Below are 26145 nucleotides of genomic sequence, written 5' to 3'. Positions count from 1 at the left end.
ATTTTTAAAATTGTAATAATTTTTTATTTGATGAGTTTTAAAATAAATATATATAATAAATGGTAAATTTAAAATTAAATGATATAAAAAATATTAAAATAATAACATTAAAATTTGTAATATGCTTATATAAAAATATAAAAAAATATGGATTATGAAATGTATCTTATTGATATTGTTGTGAAGTGTTTGTTTGGAATAAAATAAATATCCTTCTTGGCAGTTGGTTGGCCCACATGGAGTTTTCATCTTTATCTCTTAACTAATTCATAATCAAGGCATCTGATTCCACACCATGCCCACCTATGCCATCCACCACTACTTTGCACATTTTGGGATTTTCATTTTTATTTCTGATTTTAGTTTCCTAATTTCTTTTATTTTATATCAAAAATTTAATTCATTCAAATATTTTAAATGAATATACTAAATTTAGCTTCATCTATGTAGAAATAAATAATCTAAATAATGTGTAACATTGAAAGTTAAACTAAAATTACGAAAATAATAGAGCTAAAACCGTAAATTTAAAAAAATTAAAATTGTCCATATTTATATTACATCTACGTAAATTAAATCTTATATTTTTTTGGTCAGTGTAAAATATTCTAAAAAAAAGATGTGTTTTGTTCTGTATTTTTGTTAAACTATGTTTCTTTATTTTTAACTTTATGAGTTAGTTTTCAATTTACAGAAGAACTTGTAATTAAATATTAAATTTACATACGAAAATAACTAAATTCACGTATTTTAAATATTGACGGACTATTAATTTAAAAAGATGAGAATTAAAATTGAGAAAAATATAAGAATTATTATTTTTAATATAACACGAGTCTCACAATATGTCTCGGGTAATATATAAAATAATAAATAAAATTAAAACAATATAATTTTACTGTTCAAAATTAAAAATCTTGTTGTAGTAAATCATTAATATCTAAAAGGAAGTTGTTAAAAGAAAGTTAATAGTACATAAATAAATTAAAAAGACAGACATTAATATATATATATATATATATAATCATAAAAAATAATTTACAACTTTAGTGGCAATGACGGGATAATATCTTTTTTGTTTTATTGTTGCGAAAACAGCCTTTTTAGTAAAATAGTTTGCTAAGAAACTAATTTATCATATAAGGACACTACATACAATACAAAGTCCAATGACGCCATTAGATAGGTTGAAGATTTACCCTACGAACATTTATGTGTACGTAATGTGTACATAAGAAGAAAATCAATCTAAACATAACTTTATTATATATTAGTGGAAGATACTTTCACAATTTCTTTATTAATAAAAATAATATTTTAATATATCTTAGTAACTAATTTTGAAGAAAAAAATTAGTTATTAGAAACTATTTTAAAGACTTAAAAAAATTATTGGTTTTTAAATTAGTTTCTATTATTAATAAATAGTTTTTAAATTGGTATCTAATTAACTACCAAAGTTTTAACTACAAACTATTTAGATTCTAAATTTTGTAGAAAAAACTTAATAGTTAATTAGATACTAATTTAGAAACTATTTATCAACAATATAAAACTAATTTAGAAATTAATAAATTTTTTAATTTTAAAATAATTTTTTAATAGTTAATTAGATACTAATTTAGAAACTATTTATCAACAATATAAAACTAATTTAGAAATTAATAAATTTTTTAGTTTTCAAAATAATTTTTAATTTCTCTAAAATTGATTTTTGTTTAATGAACAATTGAACGTTTTATCTTTTAGCAGTGAGAACCAACAATTTTGTAGTGCTAACTAAAGTCAATCTTCAGTATTAATTATATCAAAGTTAATTTTATCTCCCTTTCTAAATAATTAGGAATTTACAAACTTTGAAATATAATTATAATACCGAAATATAAAAACAAAACCAATAAAATTTATCATTTCTAAAAAGTTATGTGTACTAAATAATTTTTCTGTCAAAAAATAATTTACGTATATTAAATGAATTGTGTGTTTATTAAATAAATATTATGTATTTTCAATTAATGTAAATAGTTTACATGGTTAATTAATTAAAAATCACACTAGTATAACTTTTGAAAGTTATTATTAAAACTTTTAAACATCTAAAATCTTTTATATTAAATGCACAAATTATTTAAAGAAAAGTAGTTCTTTATTTAAGGTGTGATACTTAATAAACTTCTAATAACATAAATGTTCAACTTTATCATAACTATTTTACATGTTTAACTATATTAAGTGATAAATTTGATCTCATGTATAAAAATTAAAATCTTTTACTTTATCCTTGTAGAAAAACACATTTTCTAGTTATAGAACTAATTACCACTAATAGTAGCAAAAGTAAAAAAAAAAAATTATATGAGAAAATTTTGGTATTGCACTATAAATCATTTGATATGTTGATTTATTATGTAAAATGGAGTATGAATTTTATTGATTCAATGAATAGGGTGTTTGACAACATATGACTAATAGCAAAGAGACAATTGAGATTGAAAAATCAATGCACAAGTGACATTCAAAATATATTGATGTTTGCTTTCAACAACATTGTTTTATGGTGTTTCTCCACAACTAGTTTGATGAACAATTCTTCTCTATTAAAGAAACTTAGGGTCATTATCATCTTTTAATACTCAACTAATTTTCAATCATGTTGATGAAATTTTCTAAATGTGTGTTTGTTTCAACTTTAGTTTTTATTAGACAAATCCATGTATCAACTTTAATTTTTATTATTAGACAAATCTATGTATATATGGTAAAATCATCAACAAGAGTTAAAAAATATTTATACCATTCAACAAAATGATCCCATTTAGTAGCATAAAGAAAATAAAAAAATTAAGTTAATTTAGTAGAGCTAAAATGAAAGAATAGTCTCTTTTGTTTAGCAAACTGAAATGTCACAACATAACCTATGAAAATATTTGAGAAAAATGAAGACAAAAATTTCAACTTATCATGAAACAAATGTCCCATTTTAAAATGTCAAAGTTTAATATTATCACTATCTTCACAAGATTTATTGATGTTGGCAGTCTTATTAAAAATAAATATGAATAAAATCTCAGTGTTAACTTTACTCGTCCCTTATGGTTATTGAAAGTCCTCAATTGAAAAAGTGGTGCAACAAAATTTCACTCATGTCAATCCAAACTATAACTAACATCAATAAAAACTAATATGAAAATAAAGTAGAATCATAAGAATTACAACTATCAATTCTAAATATGTAATAAAATTCACAAAATACTATGTTTTATTTAATATTTTCTCCTTATTTATTTCTTCATTTTGAATTTTCCAATAAATATAAATTTTTTACTTAATAACTTTCGGAGTAAATGAAATGTTAAAATAAAAATAAAATAGAAACATAAAACAACTTCTACATTTTTTTGATAAAATTAAAAAATAAATCAAATATAACCAAAATTAACTATGATGAGTTGTATTATTGAAATTAATATTTATTGACAAAGAAGTTTAGTCTTAAAATCTATACTAAAAGTATCCTACAAATTGTCGGAAGGACAGTAAGTTTGTGTTTAACCCCATTGCTACCTTTTAAAATTAAAATTTATTCTAATGGGACTTAAACGTGTAATGCTAATAGTGTGCTTAATTTGGTACACTACTTTCCAAGAAAATGCATATAGACTACTGATGTGATATGAAGAACAACTTCCAAATTGACTTAAATTCTTTGATGCATATATACTTAAATATGTGAAGGAAATAAAATATGAACTTCTTATTATTTAATGGAATTTAAGAGCATTTTTAAACAAACCAAAAAAAAAAAGTCTATACAACTCTACATAAAAAAAATATATCATACTTTATTATTCAAATACTTTTTAATTATAAAGATAAATTTATAGTTTACATTTTAAAATAATATAAATTTTCTTTCAATTATTATATTATTTACAAATTTTAATAAATCATCCTTATAGGTTTATTGTAACATTTTTCAATCCAAACAAGATCATTTATTATTTTACATCTTCTTTAATCCTCACAAATATATCTTTTTTCTATCATCATATTACAAAGTGGATTAAGTTTGCACCCAGTTATATATAATGAATTATCATTGTTTCTAATCGATGTGATGTTCGATGTGATGTTTATGCCCTCATAAATTTTCTTCCTAATCCAAACAGAATTGCCTCCTTCTGACGAACGTTTTTCACTTAGAATAAGAAAATAGAATACTTAATTGATGATGACAGTCTCCAGCTGTTGGGTGGCTTATGGCATACGGTTGTTAATACTTGAGATACCCTTCTTTTCTTGTTGGGTATGGAACGTATCAACGTGAAACCAAAAAGACTTTAAAAAAATAAAAGTTATATGAACATCACCGTCAATTCCAGCAGGAAGACCACAAGCCTGTGCATTCAAAAAGTTCTCTACGTATTCTCTACGTACATGTTATGGGTTTTTCATTTTATATTTATTCGTTATTATAAAAATAGATAAAAAAAATATTTATTATTTTTATAAGTTGTATTTAAGTGACGCCAATTTGTTAATAAAAAATTGTGTTTGTACTGTACAATTCTAGTTATAATGTTATAATGTGAGATCAAAGTTGTATCGTGGTAAAATGAATTTAGTTAAAAAAAATAAGACTGAAATTATATACGGTTGATACGATTCTGATTAAAAATTTAATTAAAACTAATTGAATGGATCTATTTACATTAAAACAGTTAATGATCAAACTTTTGAAATAATAGTATTTGAAACTAAAATATATGAAAAGCGTCTTTATTAATAATTATCTTAATTGCTTAATAAACTTGAAAAAAAAAATCACTATACTCAATATAATATCTATTTAAATGTAAAAGTGAAGAAAAAAAATACTAAAATCCTAGGACATTCTTAATGTCTCCTAAATATGAAACAACTTTGTGCCTACCAAGACATTTAATTCATTGGTGAAGCCTTTTTGGTCCCATCTAAAAGAGTAATTATAAAGGTTTATAAAATGTCAAGGTTAATAAAAATGCTCTTTAAAAAAAGTACAACCGATGGAGGTAAAAGTTAAGTATATACACCATGAATTAAGAATTTCTGAAATAGAATCTCAGTTAAGTAAATGAAAATTACTAAAATTAATATATATATATATATATATATATATATATTGTTGGAACATAATTGTTTATAGTTTTAAAAAATATCAACAATGAGGGAAAAAGTATAATAGTTAAATAATTCAAACAATTAATTTTATCGAATTAATTTTGTACTGATAAAATAACTGAAAATTTGGAAATAGAAAAATTTTACCCTTTTTATCAAAATAGTTCTTCTAAAATAAATTATTTTTCAAATTCATACCAAAGTTAGCTTTGAAGCAAATTCAATTCCTTTCAAACTAAATTAAATTAATTTTTGCACCGAGAGGCGAAAGAAAGATTGAAAGTAGGAGATTTTTTATTCTTTCATCAAAATAGTTCAGCTTAATTTTTTTATATAGAAATTGTTTGGTTTTTATCATAATTTGGTTCTTAAATAGCTAAGTTAAACTTAAAAGGAATTCCGATTTTTATTTTCTGATAAAATTGAAAGATGGTAAAAATGTGGCACGAGTAGAGAAGATAAGTTTCTTAAACTTAAAACAAATAGAAAGACAGAGAGAGAAAAATGTAAGACAATCCCCACTATTCTTTTTTTTTTATTCTTTCTCCCTCCATTTCTCTCTTCTATTTTCTCTTAATTTCTCACTCCATACTTGATCTATTTTAAAATCTGTAGTTTGAGAAGTTAATGAACATTACTACCAAATCATATTTTCAAATAGAGTAAGTTCATTTTTACTCTAAAAATAGTTCTCTAATTTTTCTTAGGATTTTGTCATCAATCTTGGTAGGGTCAGTTGAGAAGTTTAATCCTCTCAACTTATTCTACTATATACTGAATTTTTTGTTCTGTTTGGATAACTTGCATTAGGCTTGTAAACCTTGAAACTTATCCAGACTGTGGGGAATAAAATTCTAGAAGTTGCTTGGAAAGCAAACAATTAAGGTAAGGGAAGCTAAATTTGATTTCTAATAGCACCCTAGGCTAGAAGATCTAAATGTGGAAGGCACATGGTCCCAATATTCAATTTCTCTTGCAGAGATGTTGTGTGTTTATATATTGTGTTGTTTGTTTATATATTATTTAAATTTGTAAAAATATTAGATTTTGATTGTTTAATATTTAAGTGTTATTTTTTATGTTAATTAAGCTTTTGAATGTTATGGATCATGTTTGGAATGATATTGTATGATGAAATTGTGTGAAATTGAATTCATACATTTGGGATCATGTATGGATTGATGTTTACAATGTATTAAGTATTGATGTCTATGTGGTAACAGAGATCTCCGAGTTTCACTGTTTCACTGTTTCACTGATGATCTAAGTCATATAGACTAAGATATCAGGTGGTGAGAAGCTAATAGGGGAGTTCATGCACACCGTGACATATGAGATGCCCGACTTGAGTTGTATTGAACATATCCTGATCCTTTCTGTTGGATTCACTGGTAATCTTTGAATCAGGTGTTAGTCTTTGGTAGGACTTACTTAGTACGGGTCTTCCGGAAGACGTTGTTTGTTGAATATTCTGAATGTGTAGATTCATGTGAGATCTATGTGATTGTTTCATTGTTGAGATTTGAAGAAGATAGAATAATTTGAGAAATTGATAATGTAATTTGGTTTTCTCTTTTGATTTTAATTGTGCATATTATAAAATTCTATTTTCACTAGCTTACCCTTGCTTTTCTTGTTGTGTTTGAACTGCGATGACTGTACTACATACACGAGCAGATGATCTTATAGGTGTCAGAGGGTCTAAAAAGCTTTAGGGTTCTGATTTTGAAACTTATATTATAAATATTTGTATTTCTATATGTCCTAATCATGTATTGGGAATGTTTTGAAAAACTCTAAGCTTGTATAGAAATATGTAGAACTTGTATTGTAATAGTTAGATGTTATTTTTTTGGGTATTACATATTTTTCTTTGTTTCTTCGTTGTATTAATTGTGAAAAAGTTAATTTAATCTTTTTTAAATTTGATATAATTATAAATGTAGTATTATTTTACATTTTAAAATAATTTTGATGGATTTCGTATTTTCTTTCTAACTATAACACTTTTATTCTTCTTTTCAAATATAGCACTTGAGAGAAAAGTTCCATCAATTCGTGTGTGTGAGAGGATTGAACGTTCTCCAGTATAAAAATAATATATTTTTAGTTATGTATTTCATTCTTGTACCTTGACGATTATTTTTTTTTGGATTTTATCATTTTAAAGAATGACTAAAATTAAAAAAAATAAAAAGTTTATTTCAGTTTTTTCCTTATTCGAAGTGAAATAATTTAATCATGTTAACTTGTATTTTTATGACACAAATTAGTTTAAATAAATTAATATTTTTATTTAACTTTTTTTAGCATTGAAAAATAAACAACATCAAACAGTTTTTTTTAAATAAAGAAAGATGGGCTGAATTTAGTTTAAGAATTTAGTCTAAATGGGCTGAATTGAATGTTTTTTAGTCCCTTTTTTTTAGCTTAGGTGTTTATCAAGGTTAGCGGTTCTGAACATGCTGCAATGACTCTTTTTATTTTTATTTTTTTGACATCCCTAAAGTATTTCTTTTTTAATTTATTCATTATTTACATAAAAAAACATATATTCGTTCGCATTACTTTTATATCCTCTAGGTCATAATAAAACATAAAACATAAAACATATAAAAAAATATTAAAAATCTAAAATTTAAAACTAAAAAATATCATCACACATATATTTTTGTATAAATATTCCTCATTTAAATTTTTTAAAACATAAAAATAATAACCATTCTTTCTATAAAAACAATTTAGTTATTTTACTAATTTTTTCATAAAAAGGGGAAAATAGTGTTGTTTGTTTTAAAATGATAAATTTACTTTTTAAGTTATATTATTTTTGTTTATTCAATTGGAAATAATTATATTAAAATAAAGAGTGTTAGCACATTTTTTCATATAATTAACTCATAAACTCAACTAAAGTTACAAAGTCAATTTTGTAATGGGTTTTTCCAACTATACAATTGTGATAACATTACTATTTTTCATTTAGTTTTGATTCTCTCACTCTTGACATAGGTTATGGCAGGTTATATATATTATATTATATTATATATATATATATATATATATATATATTATGGTTTGGAATTAATCTTCCATAAAACTCTTCCAGAACCAGTGATTTCTCCAAACTTTCTCTGTCATCTCTTCAATGGGTATATTCTTGGTCTCTGGAACTAGAAAGATTGTGAACAATGACATGACAAGCACCCAAGCGGAGAAGAAGAAGAAGATGCCAAACTTGAAGTGGCACATCATGGACAGAAAACCTTGTGCAATAATGAATGTGAAGAGCATATTCATAAACACTGTCACACTTTGTCCTGCTGATCTAGCCTCTAGTGGGAAGGTTTCACTAGGAATGAGCCATCCAAGTGGACCCCAAGACCATGCAAAAGATGACACAAATGTGCACACCATCACCACCACCAACACCGCAAACCCTGTGTTCAAGCTCTCTGAGTGATCTTGGACCTTCATCCCTAGCACTATGCCAATCACCACCTGAGACACAAACATTTGGACACATGCTTCCAACAACAATATTCTCCGACCAACTTTATCCACAAAGTACACAGACACTAAGGTCGACAACACATTCACGGCTCCTGTGATCACAGCTGAGTATAGGGAAGCATCACTTTTAAAGCCCAAGGTTCTGAACAACACTGGAGCGTAGAACATGATCGCATTGATGCCAGTGAATTGTTGGAAGATCTATACACAGGAAAATTTTAAAATGCAAAAAAAGTCATAAAGTATTAGATAAGAAAGCATATGAAATTATGAAAGTAGCCTAAGACTCTTGTGTATAAATTATTTTCAACATATAAACATTTAAGTTTGGTGTGACCTGCAACATAACGGCCATTATCAATGGAGGACGGTTGTGACGCTTGATGAGGTTCTTAAAGGGATTCTTGACCATTTTAGCCGTTTTACTGGCTTTGAGGATCTCCTGAAACTCTGGCTCAACATTTTCCACACCACGAATCTTCTTCAGCACAATCTTCCCTTCATCCTCCAAACCCCTCTCAATAAGACTGTTAGGAGTGTCATGCACCAATAGGGACCCCAATGTTAGCATCAGTGCTGGAACCCCTGCTAATGCCAACGATATCCTCCAACCATACCCGCCTTTAATCCTACATTTCCCAGTTAAATACATTATAATCAATCAAAATAAACAAATAAAGTTGTGTAAACTTTGTGCCTTCAAATTCATATCAGTAATAAGGATCATTGAAGTTACTGTGCTGTAAAGTAGTTGACAATATTTGCTATGAGAATCCCAATGGTGATATTAAGCTGGAACAAGATGTTCAGTGCCCCACGGATTCTTGTGGGTGCAATCTCAGAAAGAAACACTGGCACTGCCTGTAATGAAAACCCAAAAAGTCAAGAATCGATAGCATTATTATTATTATACTCCAAAACAATTGCATTTCACAAAACCGTTAAGGAATTCATATAAGGACCTGGTTGGCGAAACCAACACCACAACCGAGCAATAGCCTCCCCAATATTAGCAGCGACAAGCTATTCACTACAGAGTTTAAGATAGTTCCAACAATAAAGAAAACCCCTGCAATCAACATAGTGTGTTTGCGGCCTAACTTTCTGGTGACACTGGAAGCAAAGATGGTGGCTACCAATGCTGCAAGGTAGAGAGAGGATGTGAACAATTGAAGAGTTTGATTGTCATATTTGCAGTAGTTACTGTCCACCCCATGCTCTTGTATCTTTTTGTATACATCTGGAAAAAAATGTTGTAGAAAGCTAGGCATGGATGTTACACCACCTGCATTCACATGCATTTCACAAATCATTAAGTAATAAAATAGCTTGAAATCAAAACTGCAACAATGACTCATTAGTAAATAAATGGATTATTACTAACCAACCTCCATATATCACACATACCTGAAATTCCAATGTCATAACCAAACATAAGACCACCAGTGGCAGCCATAATGCATGATATTATGACTGTATATGTGATTTTTGCCTCAAAGTTGACATCCCCTGCAACTGATGCAAATCCTCCCCCTGCCATGATAATTAACAATCTAAATGACCAGATAATTTACAATTGATTTTCTTTGCATATATATATATGAATGTAGCTACCTAAGTTCTATATATGGTCTCTCTGTTTTTGCTAACAACATTTCAAATTAAGCACTTTACAGTATGGCACAATTGATACATGGATACAGGTCGATCAAACACCATCATATCTTTGCAAACGTGTCTATTACTAACTATATATATAAACAAAGATACTGTAAAAGAATAAAATAATATTGCTCCCAAATTAATTTTCTAAAATTGTCAGAAACTAAAATAAAAAAAAAACGACTAACAAATATATCACAAAATTAGGAAACGAATACTCAAAGAAAATACAAAGTGAAAATCTATTAATAAGGATGAAGTTAGCCAAACAAGAAAGTTAGGCTTCTTCTTCCTGCACCCCTACATTTTTCTTCCTGCACCCCCACAATTTTCTAAATCCCGAAATTGGCCTTAATATTTTATTTGAAAAAGAACACCATGGTTACCGGAAATAGGAATCTGGGAGTGTGCTACGGATTCAGCAATCCAGAACTAAATATTTTTTTTTCGGATGAGGGGGTGTTCCAGAAGCAATTTTTGCATAAATTATTGATTTCCAGATTGCTGAATCTGGAAGTCTAATTCTATTACGGATTCATGGATCCATAATGAATTTTTTTTAAATTACGGATTTTTGAATCTGGAATGCATATTTCTATTACGGATTGGTGGATCAAGAATGCTTTTTTTGAATGATGCATATTTTGAATTATGGATTGGTGGATCCGAAATTTTACCGGAAATGTCAATCTGAAATTTTTCCGGATTTCATAATCCATAATGCAAAAAATAAATATAGTCCAAGTGTATTTTAGGGTTTTTAAAGAATAATAGGGACAATTTGGTCTTTGCATAACATTGTGGGGTGCAGGAAGAAAAATGTAGGGGTGCAGGTAGAAACTGCCCGAAAGTTATATGAACATGACTGCTTATTCCTGCACCTCCATCACTTCTTTAGCCACCTCTATAAATTTTGAAATTTCCAAAATTACCTTTCAATAAGAAGATAAATATAAAAACAACGTTTTTTGCATTACAGATTATCTAATCAAAAACTTGAAAATTATAATTTTTAGATTATGTAATCCAGCACCTATTTAATAACTCACAATATCGAATTTTGTAATCCAAAACTTATTTAAGAAAATAAACCTACCGGATTACATAATTCAAAAGTAAAAAATTATTACTTTTGGATTACGTAATCTATAACCTATTTAACAATTGACAATACCAGATTACGTAATCTGAAATTTATTTAAGAAAATAAACCTACTAGATTACATGATTTGGAACCTAACTAAACACTCACCTGATTATATAATCCGGAACTCAAAATTTACTACTTCCGGATTATCCGCCCACCTCCCCACCAAAGCTCCCACTTCCAAAGCTTTTCTCCAAATCTCTCTTCCAAAGATTGTTCTTCCTCCATCATTCACCACAGTTGCCCTCTTCATCCACCACAAGGTTTAGCTTTGATGGTTTTAATTTTTAAGTTTTTTTAATTTGAATTTGGTGGAAGTGTTTCAAACGGGATAGTGTAATCCAGTACTTTTCTTTGTTTAATTAGGTTATGGATTATGTAATTCGGTAGTTTTAGTTTGTCAAATAGGTTCTAGATTACATATTCATATGAGTGTTTAGTTAGGTAGGTTTTTTTCTTAAATAAGTTTCAGATTACATAATTCTGTATTATTAGTTGTTAAATAGGTTATGAGTTACGTAATATAGAAGTGGTAATTTTTTACTTTCAAATTATATAATCCGGTAGGTTTATTTTCTTAAATAGGTTCTGAATTACGTAATTTAATATTATGAGTTGTTAAATAGGTTATGGATTAGTAATCTGAAAGTTATAATTTTTGAAAGATTAGATAATCGGTAGTGTAGAACATTATTTTATTTTATTTTTTTTTATCGAAGAGTAGTTTTGAAAATTTAAAAATTTATGGAGGTGGCTGTAAAAGTGATGGAGGTGCAGGAAGAAGTCGGAGACAAGATAAGTTTCGTAAACTTGAAACAAATAGAAAGACAGCCAAAAAAAAATGTAGTCTTTGACTAGTCCAGTTTAGTTTGGATGTCAGTGCCGGTTTCTGCACCCATCAAAATTTTGAACCTGTAACCTTTTTAAAGAGGACTATGGATGCACGTAAAAATATATTCCAAATTTTTTATTACGGAATATATTTTTGAAATTTTAGAATATTATTTTAAAATAATCTTCTAGAATACGTTTCCATATTTTTATATTTCTATTTTATATTTAAGATTTTTTTAGAATATAATTTAAGATTTTGATTTTTATAACTTTTTTCAGAATGTATTATTTTTATTTTAGATTTGATTTTTTTCAGAATTAGATTTTGATTTTCCAGTTATAGAATGTATTTCATTTTCAAAATACATAAATTCTATTTCAAATTTCTTTTCCTAGAATGTATTTTTAATTCTGGATTTCCAATTTCAGAATCAAAGACAATTCTGAAATTTCAAAATTTGGTATAGAATAGAATTGATTGGTGCAGGAAGAAAAACCGTCAGTGACAGGTTAGGACTCTTTCCTTGCCCTTTGGGCTTAGATCTTGGCAAAGTGCAGCCCGTATCCTTTTCTCCACTCTTTGGTTGGGCTTTGTTTAGTACTCTGCTTCTGCTTGACTGATTCTCTGCACCATATCAATTCAGATCTACATCCAACACACTAACGTGAAATGTCCATTTTGTCTTTAATGATTTAAATTTTTTGCCTTCTGGATATTCGTATCCGTAAGTCAAATTACAAAGTTTCAGATTTACAAATCCAGAACTAAAATGTCACTTCCAGATTTCACCATCCGGAAGCTTACCTGGACAACATAAATGACCTTCCGGATATCAAGATCCGTAAGCAAACATAAATGAGTTTAGGATCTTCAACACTATTTATTTACAGCACACCATTTTGGATATAAAAATCCAGAACTCATAACTCACTTCTGAGTATAACCATCCAGAAGCTTAAATGAAATAGGAAAATGACGTTTCCAATTTTGAAATCCAGAATGTATAAAACTCACTTCCGGATTTGTGCATCTAGAAGCAAAAATAAAATCAAGAACAATGTTGGGTTTTAAATTTTGCGTTGGGTTCATAAATGATATGGTGCAGAAAGTAATTGGCCTTCCGCTTTTGGGTCTTCGGCCTGTTGTGGCATGGATTCTTTGTTATGCCAACCAATATCTGCTAAAGAATGAACAGTTCAAGAAAATAATCGGAATAAGAGGATTGTAAAATAATTTTTTTTAACTGTATTTCATCCTAAACAAAAAAGATAGAGTAATTCTTATTAAACCTTCCAACCCTGTTTTTGTTAATATAATAATATACAAAATTTGAACTCTGATTCTGGCGTTTTGTGTCTCCTGAATATGAGGATGATTATTATTTGTTATTGAGAACAACAGTATGAATGGTGTGACGTGAAGGTTTGTGGTGAAGTCCGCAAAGTCCTCCCACAAAAAATATTATGTCTGTGGTTACATTATGAGTATCGAAACATTAGACAAAATATTAATGTTGATTATGATAATGATAGGAAGCAACCCGTCCAATTTTTAATAGTAGAGTATATAATTATTCGCCGCAGGTAAATAACACTTAGGAAGCAATCCAAGTCAGCAAAGCATATTGAAATTTGTGTCCACGTGATTCAGATCACATTATGGCTTCCTGATTATATCATAATAATTAAAAACACTAAATTAATGTTACATAGTCGTACACTTTGGTTTTATAACTAGTTTAAATTTCTTGGTCCATACAGAATTTAAGGATCAGTGGTGGAGATTATTTTCGCACCAAAAATAAATATTATCTTTATTCAGTTGTAAGATTTTGAAACCACGTGTACTTCTTGAGGACTGTGTTCAGTTGAGACAATGGGCAATTATTAAAGCAACCCAAGACAAGACCCTCCATTAGTTCATCATAACTGCTCCTATTATTTTAAGGAAAAAAATGGTTGGCCACTCCAAAGCTGTTCATGGTTTCAAACTTTGGGCCTTTCGAAGGTGCTACCTGCACTATCTCATGCACACATTATGTAAGGAGAGAATTTACAACACCAAATCTTTCACCAATATAATCAATCTCACACAATAATATATCTAAAAAATCACCACACTTGCATAGCAGTTACTAGTACAAGTTAATTAACAACCACTAAATTAAATATTTATTATCATTAGCAAGATCCAAGATTATAGAACCTATACAGAATAATGATCTTTGAGACATATAGTATACAAATACATGTATATCTTTCTGATTAGTTATACAGGTAACTGAGAGCATGTGACTCAGTTCAATTTTGTGAGAGTTTGGTCTTAATTCTAATTTGGTTTTTATCAGAACCATTGTGACACTTCTATTTATTTATTTCATTCAATTAAATTCAATGTAGTTTTTTTTTTTCTAATCACTTTAACCAAAAACCACTTTCGCGAGCATATTCTCTTTTGCAGATAGCTAGCTAGAAAGGTACGCTGTACTTTCCAAGAGCAACATATTAATATTTTGTAAATAATTAAATGAGAAACAAAATCCAATGTGTTAAAATTATAAAATGCATTTAATAATGAAAAACGAGTATTTAAAACATGGTACCATACTGCCAAATTTCACACCTAAAAGAAATAATATTTTGATACTTTACTAACCACTTGAAAATCTCCTTTTAAAAGTAATCTAATAATTAAAAAAATAAACTTTGGTATTTATAAAAGAAATGAATGTAATGTAAAAATATATTGGGTATTAAAATTGATGTTAAAGATATGATATACACAGCAAATGTTGTTTGATTGACATGAGTGGTTGTCGTGGAATGAATATGTGTGTTGTTGAGTATGAAGTGACCATTTTATTACTTCTCCTGTACAAAAGGAGAATTAGTCAAAATTATATGTATGCATATAAATGATTTTAAAGTTGGTAATTTAAAACTTTTCCCGGGAGTTGCTAAAAACTGTCATATCATATTTGCGGCGGAATAGAGTTTGGTAGAAATTGCAATGCTTAAGTAAGACAAAGGTTTCAGGAGTCGTATGTGTGCATGTTTGGTAGGTGATAGTTGCATTCTTTTTTCACACCACAATAATTAGTTTCGGATACTTTTTTTTAACTCATAATTAAGACATGTTCTTACAAAAAAATCTCAATATTGAAATGAAAATGCAATTATGATATAAAAATTCATCATTGATGCAAATTATGCTTTTTTTTTACCCTATATGAGTACTCAACTTATCGATATTTAATTTAAGAAGTGTATTGAAATAGGATTTTGAAATATTTTAAAAAATGAATATAATGCAAAGTTTGATGATTAATCACTGGGAGTGAGTCTCCCACCAAAGGCGTAATGAACGGTCGGCACCTCCGTAAGGGCTGGGAACACCATTTAATGGTGGGGCAGCGCATCATTGAATATTTGTCCCCACTCCTCTCTTTCCGTCCCTAGTTCCGTCTCTAGTTAATTATTACACTATTTAATTATTATTTTCAATAATTTTTTAGGAAACAATTTCAAACTATTATTATTTTAATATTCTTATTTGCTACTTCTTGTAACTTAGTTCTCTTCATTGATTCCGTTATCATTGTTTGATGTTTAATACTAACTTTTCTTTTAGTACAACATTTTATTCTCATCAATAATAATATTTCCACCATCCCTAATGATTATAGATTAAGATTATTTCACACGTATTAAATAATAATATATTATTTTTCTAAAATAATTTTTTTTCTCGAAACTAATTAATTTAAGTATAATTTATGAAGAAAATAATTAATGTTTTATTGGAAGATAAGGTTTAAAATTTCGTTACATGATTAAATCTTAAAATTAGTTTTTAAAAATCAAACTAACAAAAAAATTAATTAAAGACTCGATAATTATTTTTAGAAAAATTAAATTGACAAAATATTTTACAATTACTAAAACTAAATTTAAACCAACATTCCAACTCATACATTTAATCCATATTTTACCAAAAATTGTTGACATAAATGAATTGATATTTTAATTTCTTAATGCTGAGATTTAGTTTTTACTTACAAAAGTTGCAACCAAAAAAAATATGTTTTACCTAAAAAGAGCCTTACGTGACTCTTTAAACCTCTTAGAAAAATAAAATAAACATCAAGATCATGTTTTTCATATAACCTCCAACTTATATACTTGAAGTTAAACAGTATTGCTTAGAAAAGTAAAGTTTGAATAAGATTATAGATAATTGATTTAATAAGTGTATTCTTTTGCATGTGGTTTGTCTTAGAATGAATAGTGAAATTTGGATTCTCTTTTCGACTTTGATATTTTAAAATATATTAAAAAAATTAAGATATTAAAATTAGTGTGTTTTAAAAATAGAAAGTAACAAAACAAATTTGGACTCTGAATAATGTAACAGGTGTAATGAAATGTGAGAGATAGGTAGGTGGAAATTATAGAAAAGTTATCATGTTTTGTAGAGGTGAGAGAAAAAGGAAAACTGAAAGATAATTGATTTCGTATTTTGATGTGAACAAAAAAAAAAAGTATTTTGTGGTGTCACCTCTTTTGTGACTTTGTTGTCTGCACTGCCAACACAATTCTGAGTTTCAGAAGACAAGGAAATAAAACATCACTTGGGACACGGGTCCTACAATTATGCCTCTTTCCAACCTTTTTTTGCTACCACCATGTTCCTTATTTTTGTATTCTACTCAATTCAGACCCATACTACACTATTCAAGTTTAAGCTAAATTCACTTTAAATCATTCTCACTTTTTATGTTAATCCTAAATTCTAATCACCAAACTAAACACACTCTAATAGACTTCTAAATTCTTTTATACATTTGAATTAATATGTTGATTGATTTTTGTCAACAGATGGTTAATTAAAAAATCGTTTTTCTTTCGAGATTTTTCTTTCTATGCAGTTTGTTAATGTATTCTTTAAATATATCTATTAACGTGTGACAATTTTACACATAGAAAAGTCCCTGTCAAAGAAATTATAAAAGATAATCCGAATCATGAATCAGATAATATATAAAAGAACGAAAGAGTAGGTATAAAGTAAAATAATTCAAACATCGATAGATATCTTAAAATAAGGAAGTGTACAAATATATGATCTAAAGTAGGGTCCCTTTGCTTTCCTAAAAAAACTATTAAAAAAAACAACACCAAAGCAAAATTTTGGTATGATCATGTGAAGCAATTCTATTTAAACGAAATATATAGTTTCAATAAACATTTGAAGTCAAATATAGTTAAATCACTTTAATATATAACAAATGGTGGCTGAAGATCACTGGACGGAAATCACCACGTCTGAAAAAAAAAGTATTAAGATCTGTGTTCATCTCCAAGAATCTTCTCTATGGACAAAAAAGAAAAAGAAAAGAAAAGAAATTGGTAGAGAATCTACTCGTATTATCTTCGCATCTCATTCCAATTTATTTGTCCACCATAAGATTTTCTCAAGTAATTTTCAATCACAGCAACCAATAGGATCTTTTAAGAATTAAATTGTATTGCAAAAGAAGAACGTCAAAGCAAGGATTTTATATTTACCATATTTTAAAAGAAAACAAATAAATTAAAGGGGAACTCTCGCAATACTGAACGAATAAGAACTTTATCAATTATTTGTACTAATAGAGCTAAGATTTGATAGAAGTAGTTGTTCTCTGCTAACATGACATATTTTTTTTTTTAATTTAAAAAGTGTTTTGCAGTATTATTTTGTTTGAACGAAAACTATCTGTTAAGATATAAAATAAAACAACAATTATTGATACGGGTCATATAATAGTCAAATTATAAATATAACTTATCAAAATAACTTAATTAAATTTTAAGTATTCATAAAAATACTTTGTCTTCTTCATCTTTCTCGTCTTCATCTTATTTTTCCTCTTTGGTTCCATGACCGAATTCTTGTTGGTTGGGACAATTCAAACATTGTCTCCTTTGGAAAATGTCATTAGGAAAACGATTCAAAAGGTGTTGTCGACCGGTCGGATTCCCTTGAACAGTCATCCCTCCTCTTGGATCTTGATTGGGTAGACCCTAACCTAACTGAGTTTACTTCTACCTTTTCGGACGGGGTCTCCATTTCCACTTTCTTGGGGAGGTAGCGATAGTATTCTGACCGTTGAACATTGCCGACCGACCGATACTATATGTATGGGTCGATCTCCCTCGTAAGGTTCATTCTTCTTTTTGTACTCTTGTATTTTTTTCGATTTACACATCGCCCTCCCTTTGGACGACTTCACGATGGGCATCACTTAGATGCTCAACGTGGCTCCTTCTCAACTCCACCCAAACACCTGGCGTCTCTTGTCTTATTTGTGATGTGTTTCGTTTGTCTCCTATCCTTCTACCTTTTTGAGATACTATACCTCTCACCTGACCGAACCCATTAGCTGACATTCCCTCATCAGCCAGTTGGGAAATATTCTTTTTAATCCTTTCACCACCACTTCAAGGGTAAATTCTTTAAGGTTTTCATTGAACCCGAGGGCACGAAATTCTTTTTCGATGAAACTTGTCGGTCTAGGTTTCCTATGTTTTGGAGTAGGAATCCTACTCACTTTAAGTAGTGAACTTGTTCGACCCCGAGAGTAGAGGAACAAGAGATTTATTCTCTCTTTGATAAACTCCCTCGAAGGCTCCCTACATGGAAGTTGTTAGCTGTGTACAAGTCGTCTCATCGATGGACGGTCCTCTAGTTTTGGACTAATGTGTTTTCTATTTCTTGATGCAGAAACGATGCACAAAGAAGTCCCTCAGGTAGACGATTTGGTGAATGACTTCCGTGCACGGACTTTGGAAAAGGGTCGAGGAAGGGGCAACATTGATACCGTTGTTGCCGAGAACCCCTCTGTTGCTGGTGTTGGTACCTCGGCCGTTGTAGGTAGGAGTAGGAAGAGGACGAGGGAGACAAGCAACATAGCTACCACTACACGTTCTCCAGGGACATGTCGATCCCTCCTCGTCGTCCCTCCCCGATCAACCTAGAGTCTCCCCCATCGGCCAATTGTCAGTCCATCTGCAGTGGTCGTCCTTGCCCCCCAGAATTCGAAGTCTCCCTTATCTCTTCTAGGGGTGACATGGAATTTTCAAGGGGCATTCAGGTTGGTCTGCCCCCTGTCGAGGACTTGTTAAGTGTCGTTCCAGAAGAGGATTTGCTTCGGGGTGGCATTAAAATGCTTTGTCAAGGTCTCGTCATGACCCAACTGGTGATGGAAAAAATGCACGCGGAAGCAATACACACAATCACGAATCAACTGCAGAAAAATAAACGACACAACATTTAACGTGGTTCGGTCGCCAACTGCAACCTACATCTACACGGGCAACTATTAGGTTTACATTATATCATGTTGCACACCAATTACATGTACAATGATCTCTTTAAATAGAGATAATAAAGGGACACAATGATTAAGCCCACTCACTAAAACATGGTGTCTACTCAGCCCAACCCAATTGGTCCTGGCTTCATACCCAACAATCTCCCACTTGAAGCCACGAAACAATGTTCACCTGCGCTTCAACTGTGTACATGGTGTCTTGTCAGCCCAACCCAATTGGTCTTGACTTCATACCCAACAATCTCCCACTTGAAGTCACAAAACAATGTTCACCTGCGCTTCAACTGTGTACATGTACTTCTGTAATCTGTCGACAGAACTCAATGTTCCACCTCTAGTTGCCACCAGCCTTCTTAATCATTTTGAAGACTTCGTTAAAACTCCCCTGAGTTTCAACACGTCAGTCACTGACCCGTTCTCTGTTCCTATCGACTCCCACTTATAGGAACTGCCGGATCCTGAAACAACCTGAGAACAAACACTCTCCATATACCCGTTCTCTATTCCTACCGACTCCCACTTACAAAAAACTGTCGGATCCTGGAACAACCTGAGAACAAACACTCTCCATATTCCCGTTCTCTGTTCCTACTGACTCCCACTTACAGGAACTGCCAGATCTTGGAACAACCTGAGAACAAACACTCTCCATATTCAACAAGAAATTTTCTGGAGAAGTTTCAACCGCTGGAATACTGGTTCTCCTAACCCACTGTTGTCTAGGAACCTCAGCTGAAGCACAACCCGTGATCCCACTGCCACAAGTACCTCTGACTGGTCTAAAGAAAACCCTCTTCTGCTCACGAGATTCTGTGAACCGGACTTTGTTTATCTTCTGAACTGGGATGGTCACTCCCTCAGACACGGTAATCTGACTATATACAACAAACCTCTCTTTCTTTCGCAAGCCATGACAAGATTTCCCTTGACGACCTTCCACTGCTGATTTTCGAACTTCACTTCATGTCCCTGTTCATCCAACTGCTTAACAAAAATCAAACTTTTCCTCAAGCTTGGAACAACTCTGACATCCTTCAAAGTCCAAAAACCAACTGGTGTCTTCAACACTATGTCACCCATGCCCGTAACATCAAGAGTTCTGTTGTCCACTAGTCCTACCTTTCCAAAGTCTCCGATAACTAGATTCTACAATGCTTCAGAATCCATGACCCAGGAATCCACACTACTATCTGCGCAACAGACTAAAATGTCCTTGTCCACGAAGTCTTTTGCAATGTTGACTTATTTATCATTTGGACATTGATTCCTGAAATGCCCCACGTCCTTACAGTTCCAACATTCCAACATGTTACACTTGAGCAATCCCGAGTCTTTGACTGACTCCTTCTTTTGTTCTTGCTCCCACTATCTCTGATATTTTTCTTACCTCTAATGACATATAGCGATTCACTAGATAATTCCTCAGAACTCCTTCTTCGGACATCCTCGCCAAGAATGAGATCACGAATTTTCTCAAAAGTGAATCCATCGGATGCCGCTGAACTGGTAACTACTGTAACCATTTCGGACCAACTGTCAGGCAAAGATAATAACAGTAGTAAAGCTTGAACTTCATCATCGAACTTAATGCCCACTGACATAAGTCTAGCTAAGATCGAATTCGTTTTATTGATGTGCTCAGTAACTAAACTCTCAAATCCTCAATTTGCATTTTCCACCAACTGAATTTTGTACCATCGAATTTTTCAATTCGTAACTTGCCTTCTTCTGCCATCTCAAATGACTAGACGAGATACTCGGTACAACTAATTTCAGATCTTGGCAATCCTTTTTTTTTTTAAATCAAGACCACAAAAATTGCACTACCCAAAATCACTCACCAACAGACCTAGTCGCAGTCCCCACTGCACTGGCGCTCCGCACCACGCTGGTCACCGCTGTTGTGAAGCAGATCTGGGAGCCTCTTCTTGCACCGCTGTGAAACCATAAGCCTTGGGACGCTGCTACAGCCCCTGCGAAATCCTAGCTTTGGGATGTTGTCGCCGCCTCTGCGAAATCCTAGCTATGGAACACTGTTGTTGCCTCTGCGAAACCCTAACTTTGGGACGCTACTGCAAACGCAATTTTCACGTCTCGTCGATTAATTTCTATTGATCGGATCTCTAGTGTGTAAACGAACCAAAGCTCTTGATACCACTTGATGGAAAAAATGCACGCGGAAGCAATACACACAATCACGAATCAACTGCAGAAAAATAAACGACACAAGATTTAACGTGGTTCGGTCGCCAACTGCAACCTACATCCACACGGGCAACTATTAGGTTTACATTATATCATGTTGCACACCAATTACAAGTGCAATGATCTCTTTAAATAAAGATAAATATAGATAATAAAGGGATACAATGATTAAGCCCACTCACTAAAACATGGTGTCTACTCAACGCAACCCAATTGGTCCTGGCTTCATACCCAACAACTGGGTGCGGATGCTCGGGGCCGACCGAGATGTGGCTATTCCTTTTTTATCCTCTGAGGTCGGGGTGTGGCCTCCACCTTTCTTTATCAATGAATGGATCAATGACCTCCACTTGTGAATGAGATAATCATGACTCTGCTAATATAATGGAATCACATAGATGGAGTTATTCAGTTGGTAAGAGTCGAAGGAGGTTCATTAGGCTGACTCTGAGGTTTGAAAGAACTGATCAAAGCATATCAAATGGATTTACCTTGTCATATGAGATGATGAGATATTGAGATGATTATACGCATAGTTGTGTGGATTTCACAACGAGTAGTATGACAGGTGCATGTCTCTGAATGCTAATTTCAATACACGAGTCTTTCGGAAGTAGAGTCAAGTGTTTATGTGTTGTAAGTGAGTAGAAGTCTGTCATGAGAAATATGAGTTGTGAATTTTAATAAAAGTTGATGGTTTGAGAAATTGTATGAGACTTGATGAATTGTGTTTATTAATTTGAAATTCAAATTATATAGAAATTTTTTAATAGCTAGTTTATCATATTCTTTGTTTGTGTTTGTTTTTTTATCTGTAATAATTGTGTTTTTTTTTTACACGAGAGTAGATGAGGTTGCAGATAATAGAATTTTTCAGTGAGCAATTGGAAGATGGAATAACTTTAATTTAAATACTTTGTTTTTTTTTAAAAAATTTTGGTATATATATTAAAATCCCTATGGAGTTGAAATACAATTTTGAGATAGTTATATATATTCATATGTCAATTAGATTTTTCTTGTTTTACTTTTATTTTATTATATATGAATAAAAATTAGAAATATTAGAAAATTTTTAAAAAATAAATTATATATATATATATATATATATATATATATATATATATATATATATATATATATATATATATACACCAAAACATTAAAAAAAACACAGAAAAAATGAAGACACGGGCGCACACGAGAAGGGAGGGAGTAGCGCTTACGTGGCATGCGTTGATGCTTATGTGGCAAGCCTTGATGCTTACGTAGCGAGCGTTGATGCTTACGCGAGGGTGCAGAAGAACGTTGAACGCAGATAGGAACCTGTGGCTGCTGCACTTATGTCACATTTAAGTTTCTAATTGATGCACAAACAAAGAGATAAGAGGAGAAAATAAAACTAAATAATTATATATATATATATATATATATGTCCAAATAGTAATATGTCGATTTTGTTTTATGAAACGGTGCAATTTGCTTTGTGAGTCTATGATATAGACAAGAAAAATTTATTTCCAAAGTAGGTAAATGTATACCAAATTAAACAACAGAAGTTGTATATATATTTTGATTATACACTGAACTTGTCCATGCAATAGAAGCTTTCTTTGAAACTTCAACAGAACTATGCACGACTTCACTTCTGATGATTTATTTTAATTCTTTTTTTATTTTAAAATGGATAATACATAGACTTGTGAAAATTTGATAAAAGTTTTAGTTTATTAAATTTGAACAAATTTAATAGGTTTTTATTGAAAATTTAATTGAAAAATAGTATTAAACTCTGAATCCTAAAAAAAACGCCACACCTAAACTCTACCTTGGAAATCCTAAACCGTAAACTTCAAAAGACCTTAAAATTAAAACTATAAATAATAAACATAAATTCTAAAACTAGAAAAACCTAAACCATAAATTCTAATGTAACCCTAACCATAAACCAACATAAATTGTAAAAACCGTAAAATTAAAAGACTGAAATCATAAATCCTAAATCATTAAATTTTAAATTAAAAAACAACTAAATCTATTCAATTTGTATAAACCAAATATTTTATAAAATTTGTTCAAATTTTCACAAGTCAAATAATTATTTTATTTTATACAACTAAAAAAAATGATTAAATTCAACCAAAGTCGTCTTTTACTTTCACAAATCATGACTTTTTTTTGTTAAACATCATTAAAGAAAAGTGTTTTCGTGGTAAACAACTTCTTTGATAAAAAAAATTATGATCAAGAAGTGATGTAGGTGGGTAAATTCCCTATCTAGCACTCTTTTGTTTTTATTTTCCTATCTAGCATCCTTTTATTTTTTATTTTCTTATCTAGCACCATTTCAAAATATAAATTAAAAAATAATATTTTTTTTTGATAATTTTAATTTTGAATGCATTAAAAAATAAATATTTTTAATGTTTAAAATAGTTAGAAATATAATTAATGAATAAAGAAATGTGTTTTTACAAAATAAAAATAAAAAAATAATAAATTTAAAATGGTTAGTTTAAAAATTATTTTTTTAAGAATGAATAAAATAAAAAATTAAACTCTACAACAACCTAAAATTTGAATATATAAATATAAATTAATATTTATTTTTATTATTATTATTATTGATGATGTAATTATGTTAATTTCAAATAAAAAATACATGACATAATTATAAAAATAAAAATAAAAAGTTAAATAAGGACTGATATGAACATAAAAGAACAACTTGATCGAAAAAAAAATGTTCATATTGTCAAACACCAAGACACACATAAAAAATATGTCCCAACATTATTGGATTGTGCACTTCTCGTCATTAATTATGTTTCATTTCGCACAAACTATGTAATGTACTATTGAAGAAAATATTAAATGAATTATCATCTTTAATTTATTTTCATTTTTATGATCAACATATACTTATTTAGTATTGTCTTATATCTCTTATATTTATCTTATTTGGATTTATTTTTATATCTTTTATCTTTATCTTAATTTGTTTTGCCTTTATTTTATATCTTTTATGTTTTTAGTTTTTTTTTTCTACCATTTTTTTTCTAGACTTTTTTTTTTTTTCATTTTCTGCTTCTCATTTTTAAGCATTAAATGTAACATTTGCATTAGTTTTTTTTGTTAGGATTTTGCATTTAGGATAGACACTTCAATATTACTTGTGTATCCATCATTAATTAATACTATTGACTTTGATTTTTTTGTAATTATGTCATGTATTTTTTACTTGAAATTAACATGATAACATCATCAATAATAATAAAGATAAATAGTAATTTATGTTTATAGATTCAACTTTTATGTTGTTGTAGGGTTTAATTTTTTATTTTCTTCATTCTTAAAAAAATAACTTTAAACTAAACATTTTTATTTTTATTTTTTTTATAAAAACTAATTTCTTTATTCATTAATTATATTTCTAACTATTTTAAACATTAAAAATATTTATTTTTTAATGCATTCAAAATTAAATTATCAAAAATAAATAAATTATTTATTTATTTATTTATTTTTGAAATGGTGCTAGATAGGGAAATAAAAAATAAAAGGATGCTAGATAGGGAAATAAAAACAAAAGGGTGCTAAATAGGGAAATAAAAACAAAAGGGTACTAGTTAGGGACATAAAAGTCTAAATGGTGCTAGATAGGAAATTTAACCAATGTAGGTAAGATTTTTATTGTTTGATTTTTTCAACATAAAACACGATTTATCTATTATGGATTTTTTTTTCATATAAAAAATTAACAAAGGAAATTACATCATTTTGAAAAAATTATCGAATATGTCGCGTTTCTAGAGGTTAGTTGTATTCCAGTTTTGATATTAAATATAACACAATCTTCAAATTACCAAGACATATGAAATTTGATTATTCATAAATCAGAATTAAGGTAATACAAATACATTTTTTTATCATAATTTGAATATCTTATTTAATATATTAATTATTTTTTAAGATATAAATTTATTTATTAAAAATTATCTATATAATAAATATACAATTTAACTATTTATTATTTTTAAACTATAATAATTTTATTATTAATATAATATTACTATTATTAATTAATTAAAATAAATTTAACCTATATATAATATATCTCTTAAATAAATTAATAAAAAAAATTGGTGAATAATCTAGTAACTTGAGTTTACTTATTAAATTAAAGGTTCAATTCTCATATACTTTTATTTAACATTTTTAATCTATCTTTTTTATATAAAATTTATA

At 29.3% G+C, this 26145-nt stretch overlaps 1 protein-coding gene across 1 annotated transcript; it reads right to left on the bottom strand.

Moving 5' to 3' along the window:
- Positions 1–8244: 8244 nt before the first annotated feature.
- On the bottom strand, positions 8245–10213 carry LOC137828301 (sugar transport protein 13-like). The gene is made up of 5 exons (XM_068634803.1): positions 10081–10213; positions 9636–9958; positions 9410–9534; positions 9011–9302; positions 8245–8874 (listed from the first exon to the last, which is right to left on the bottom strand). The coding sequence occupies exons 1-5, from the start codon at positions 10211–10213 to the stop codon at positions 8245–8247; spliced, it is 1503 nt and encodes a 500-aa protein (XP_068490904.1).
- Positions 10214–26145: the final 15932 nt, after the last annotated feature.

This window comes from Phaseolus vulgaris, chromosome 7 (genome assembly GCF_000499845.2).
Source record: "Phaseolus vulgaris cultivar G19833 chromosome 7, P. vulgaris v2.0, whole genome shotgun sequence".
NCBI classification, from domain to species: Eukaryota; Viridiplantae; Streptophyta; class Magnoliopsida; order Fabales; family Fabaceae; genus Phaseolus; species Phaseolus vulgaris.
The sequence above is the reverse complement of the archived record's forward strand: the minus strand, read 5'-3'. Positions and strand labels throughout refer to the sequence as shown.

Bases quoted from the DNA above. Each gene is read 5' to 3' on its own strand.
- LOC137828301 (XM_068634803.1), bottom strand. From the start codon at position 10,213: ATGGCAGGGGGAGGATTTGCATCAGTTGCAGGGGATGTCAACTTTGAG. The intron at 9,303-9,409 runs GTAACTTCAATG...TGGGAAATGTAG, and splicing joins GTCAACTACTTTACAGCACA to GATTAAAGGCGGGTATGGTT. The intron at 8,875-9,010 runs GTCACACCAAAC...TCCTGTGTATAG, and splicing joins TAATGGCCGTTATGTTGCAG to ATCTTCCAACAATTCACTGG.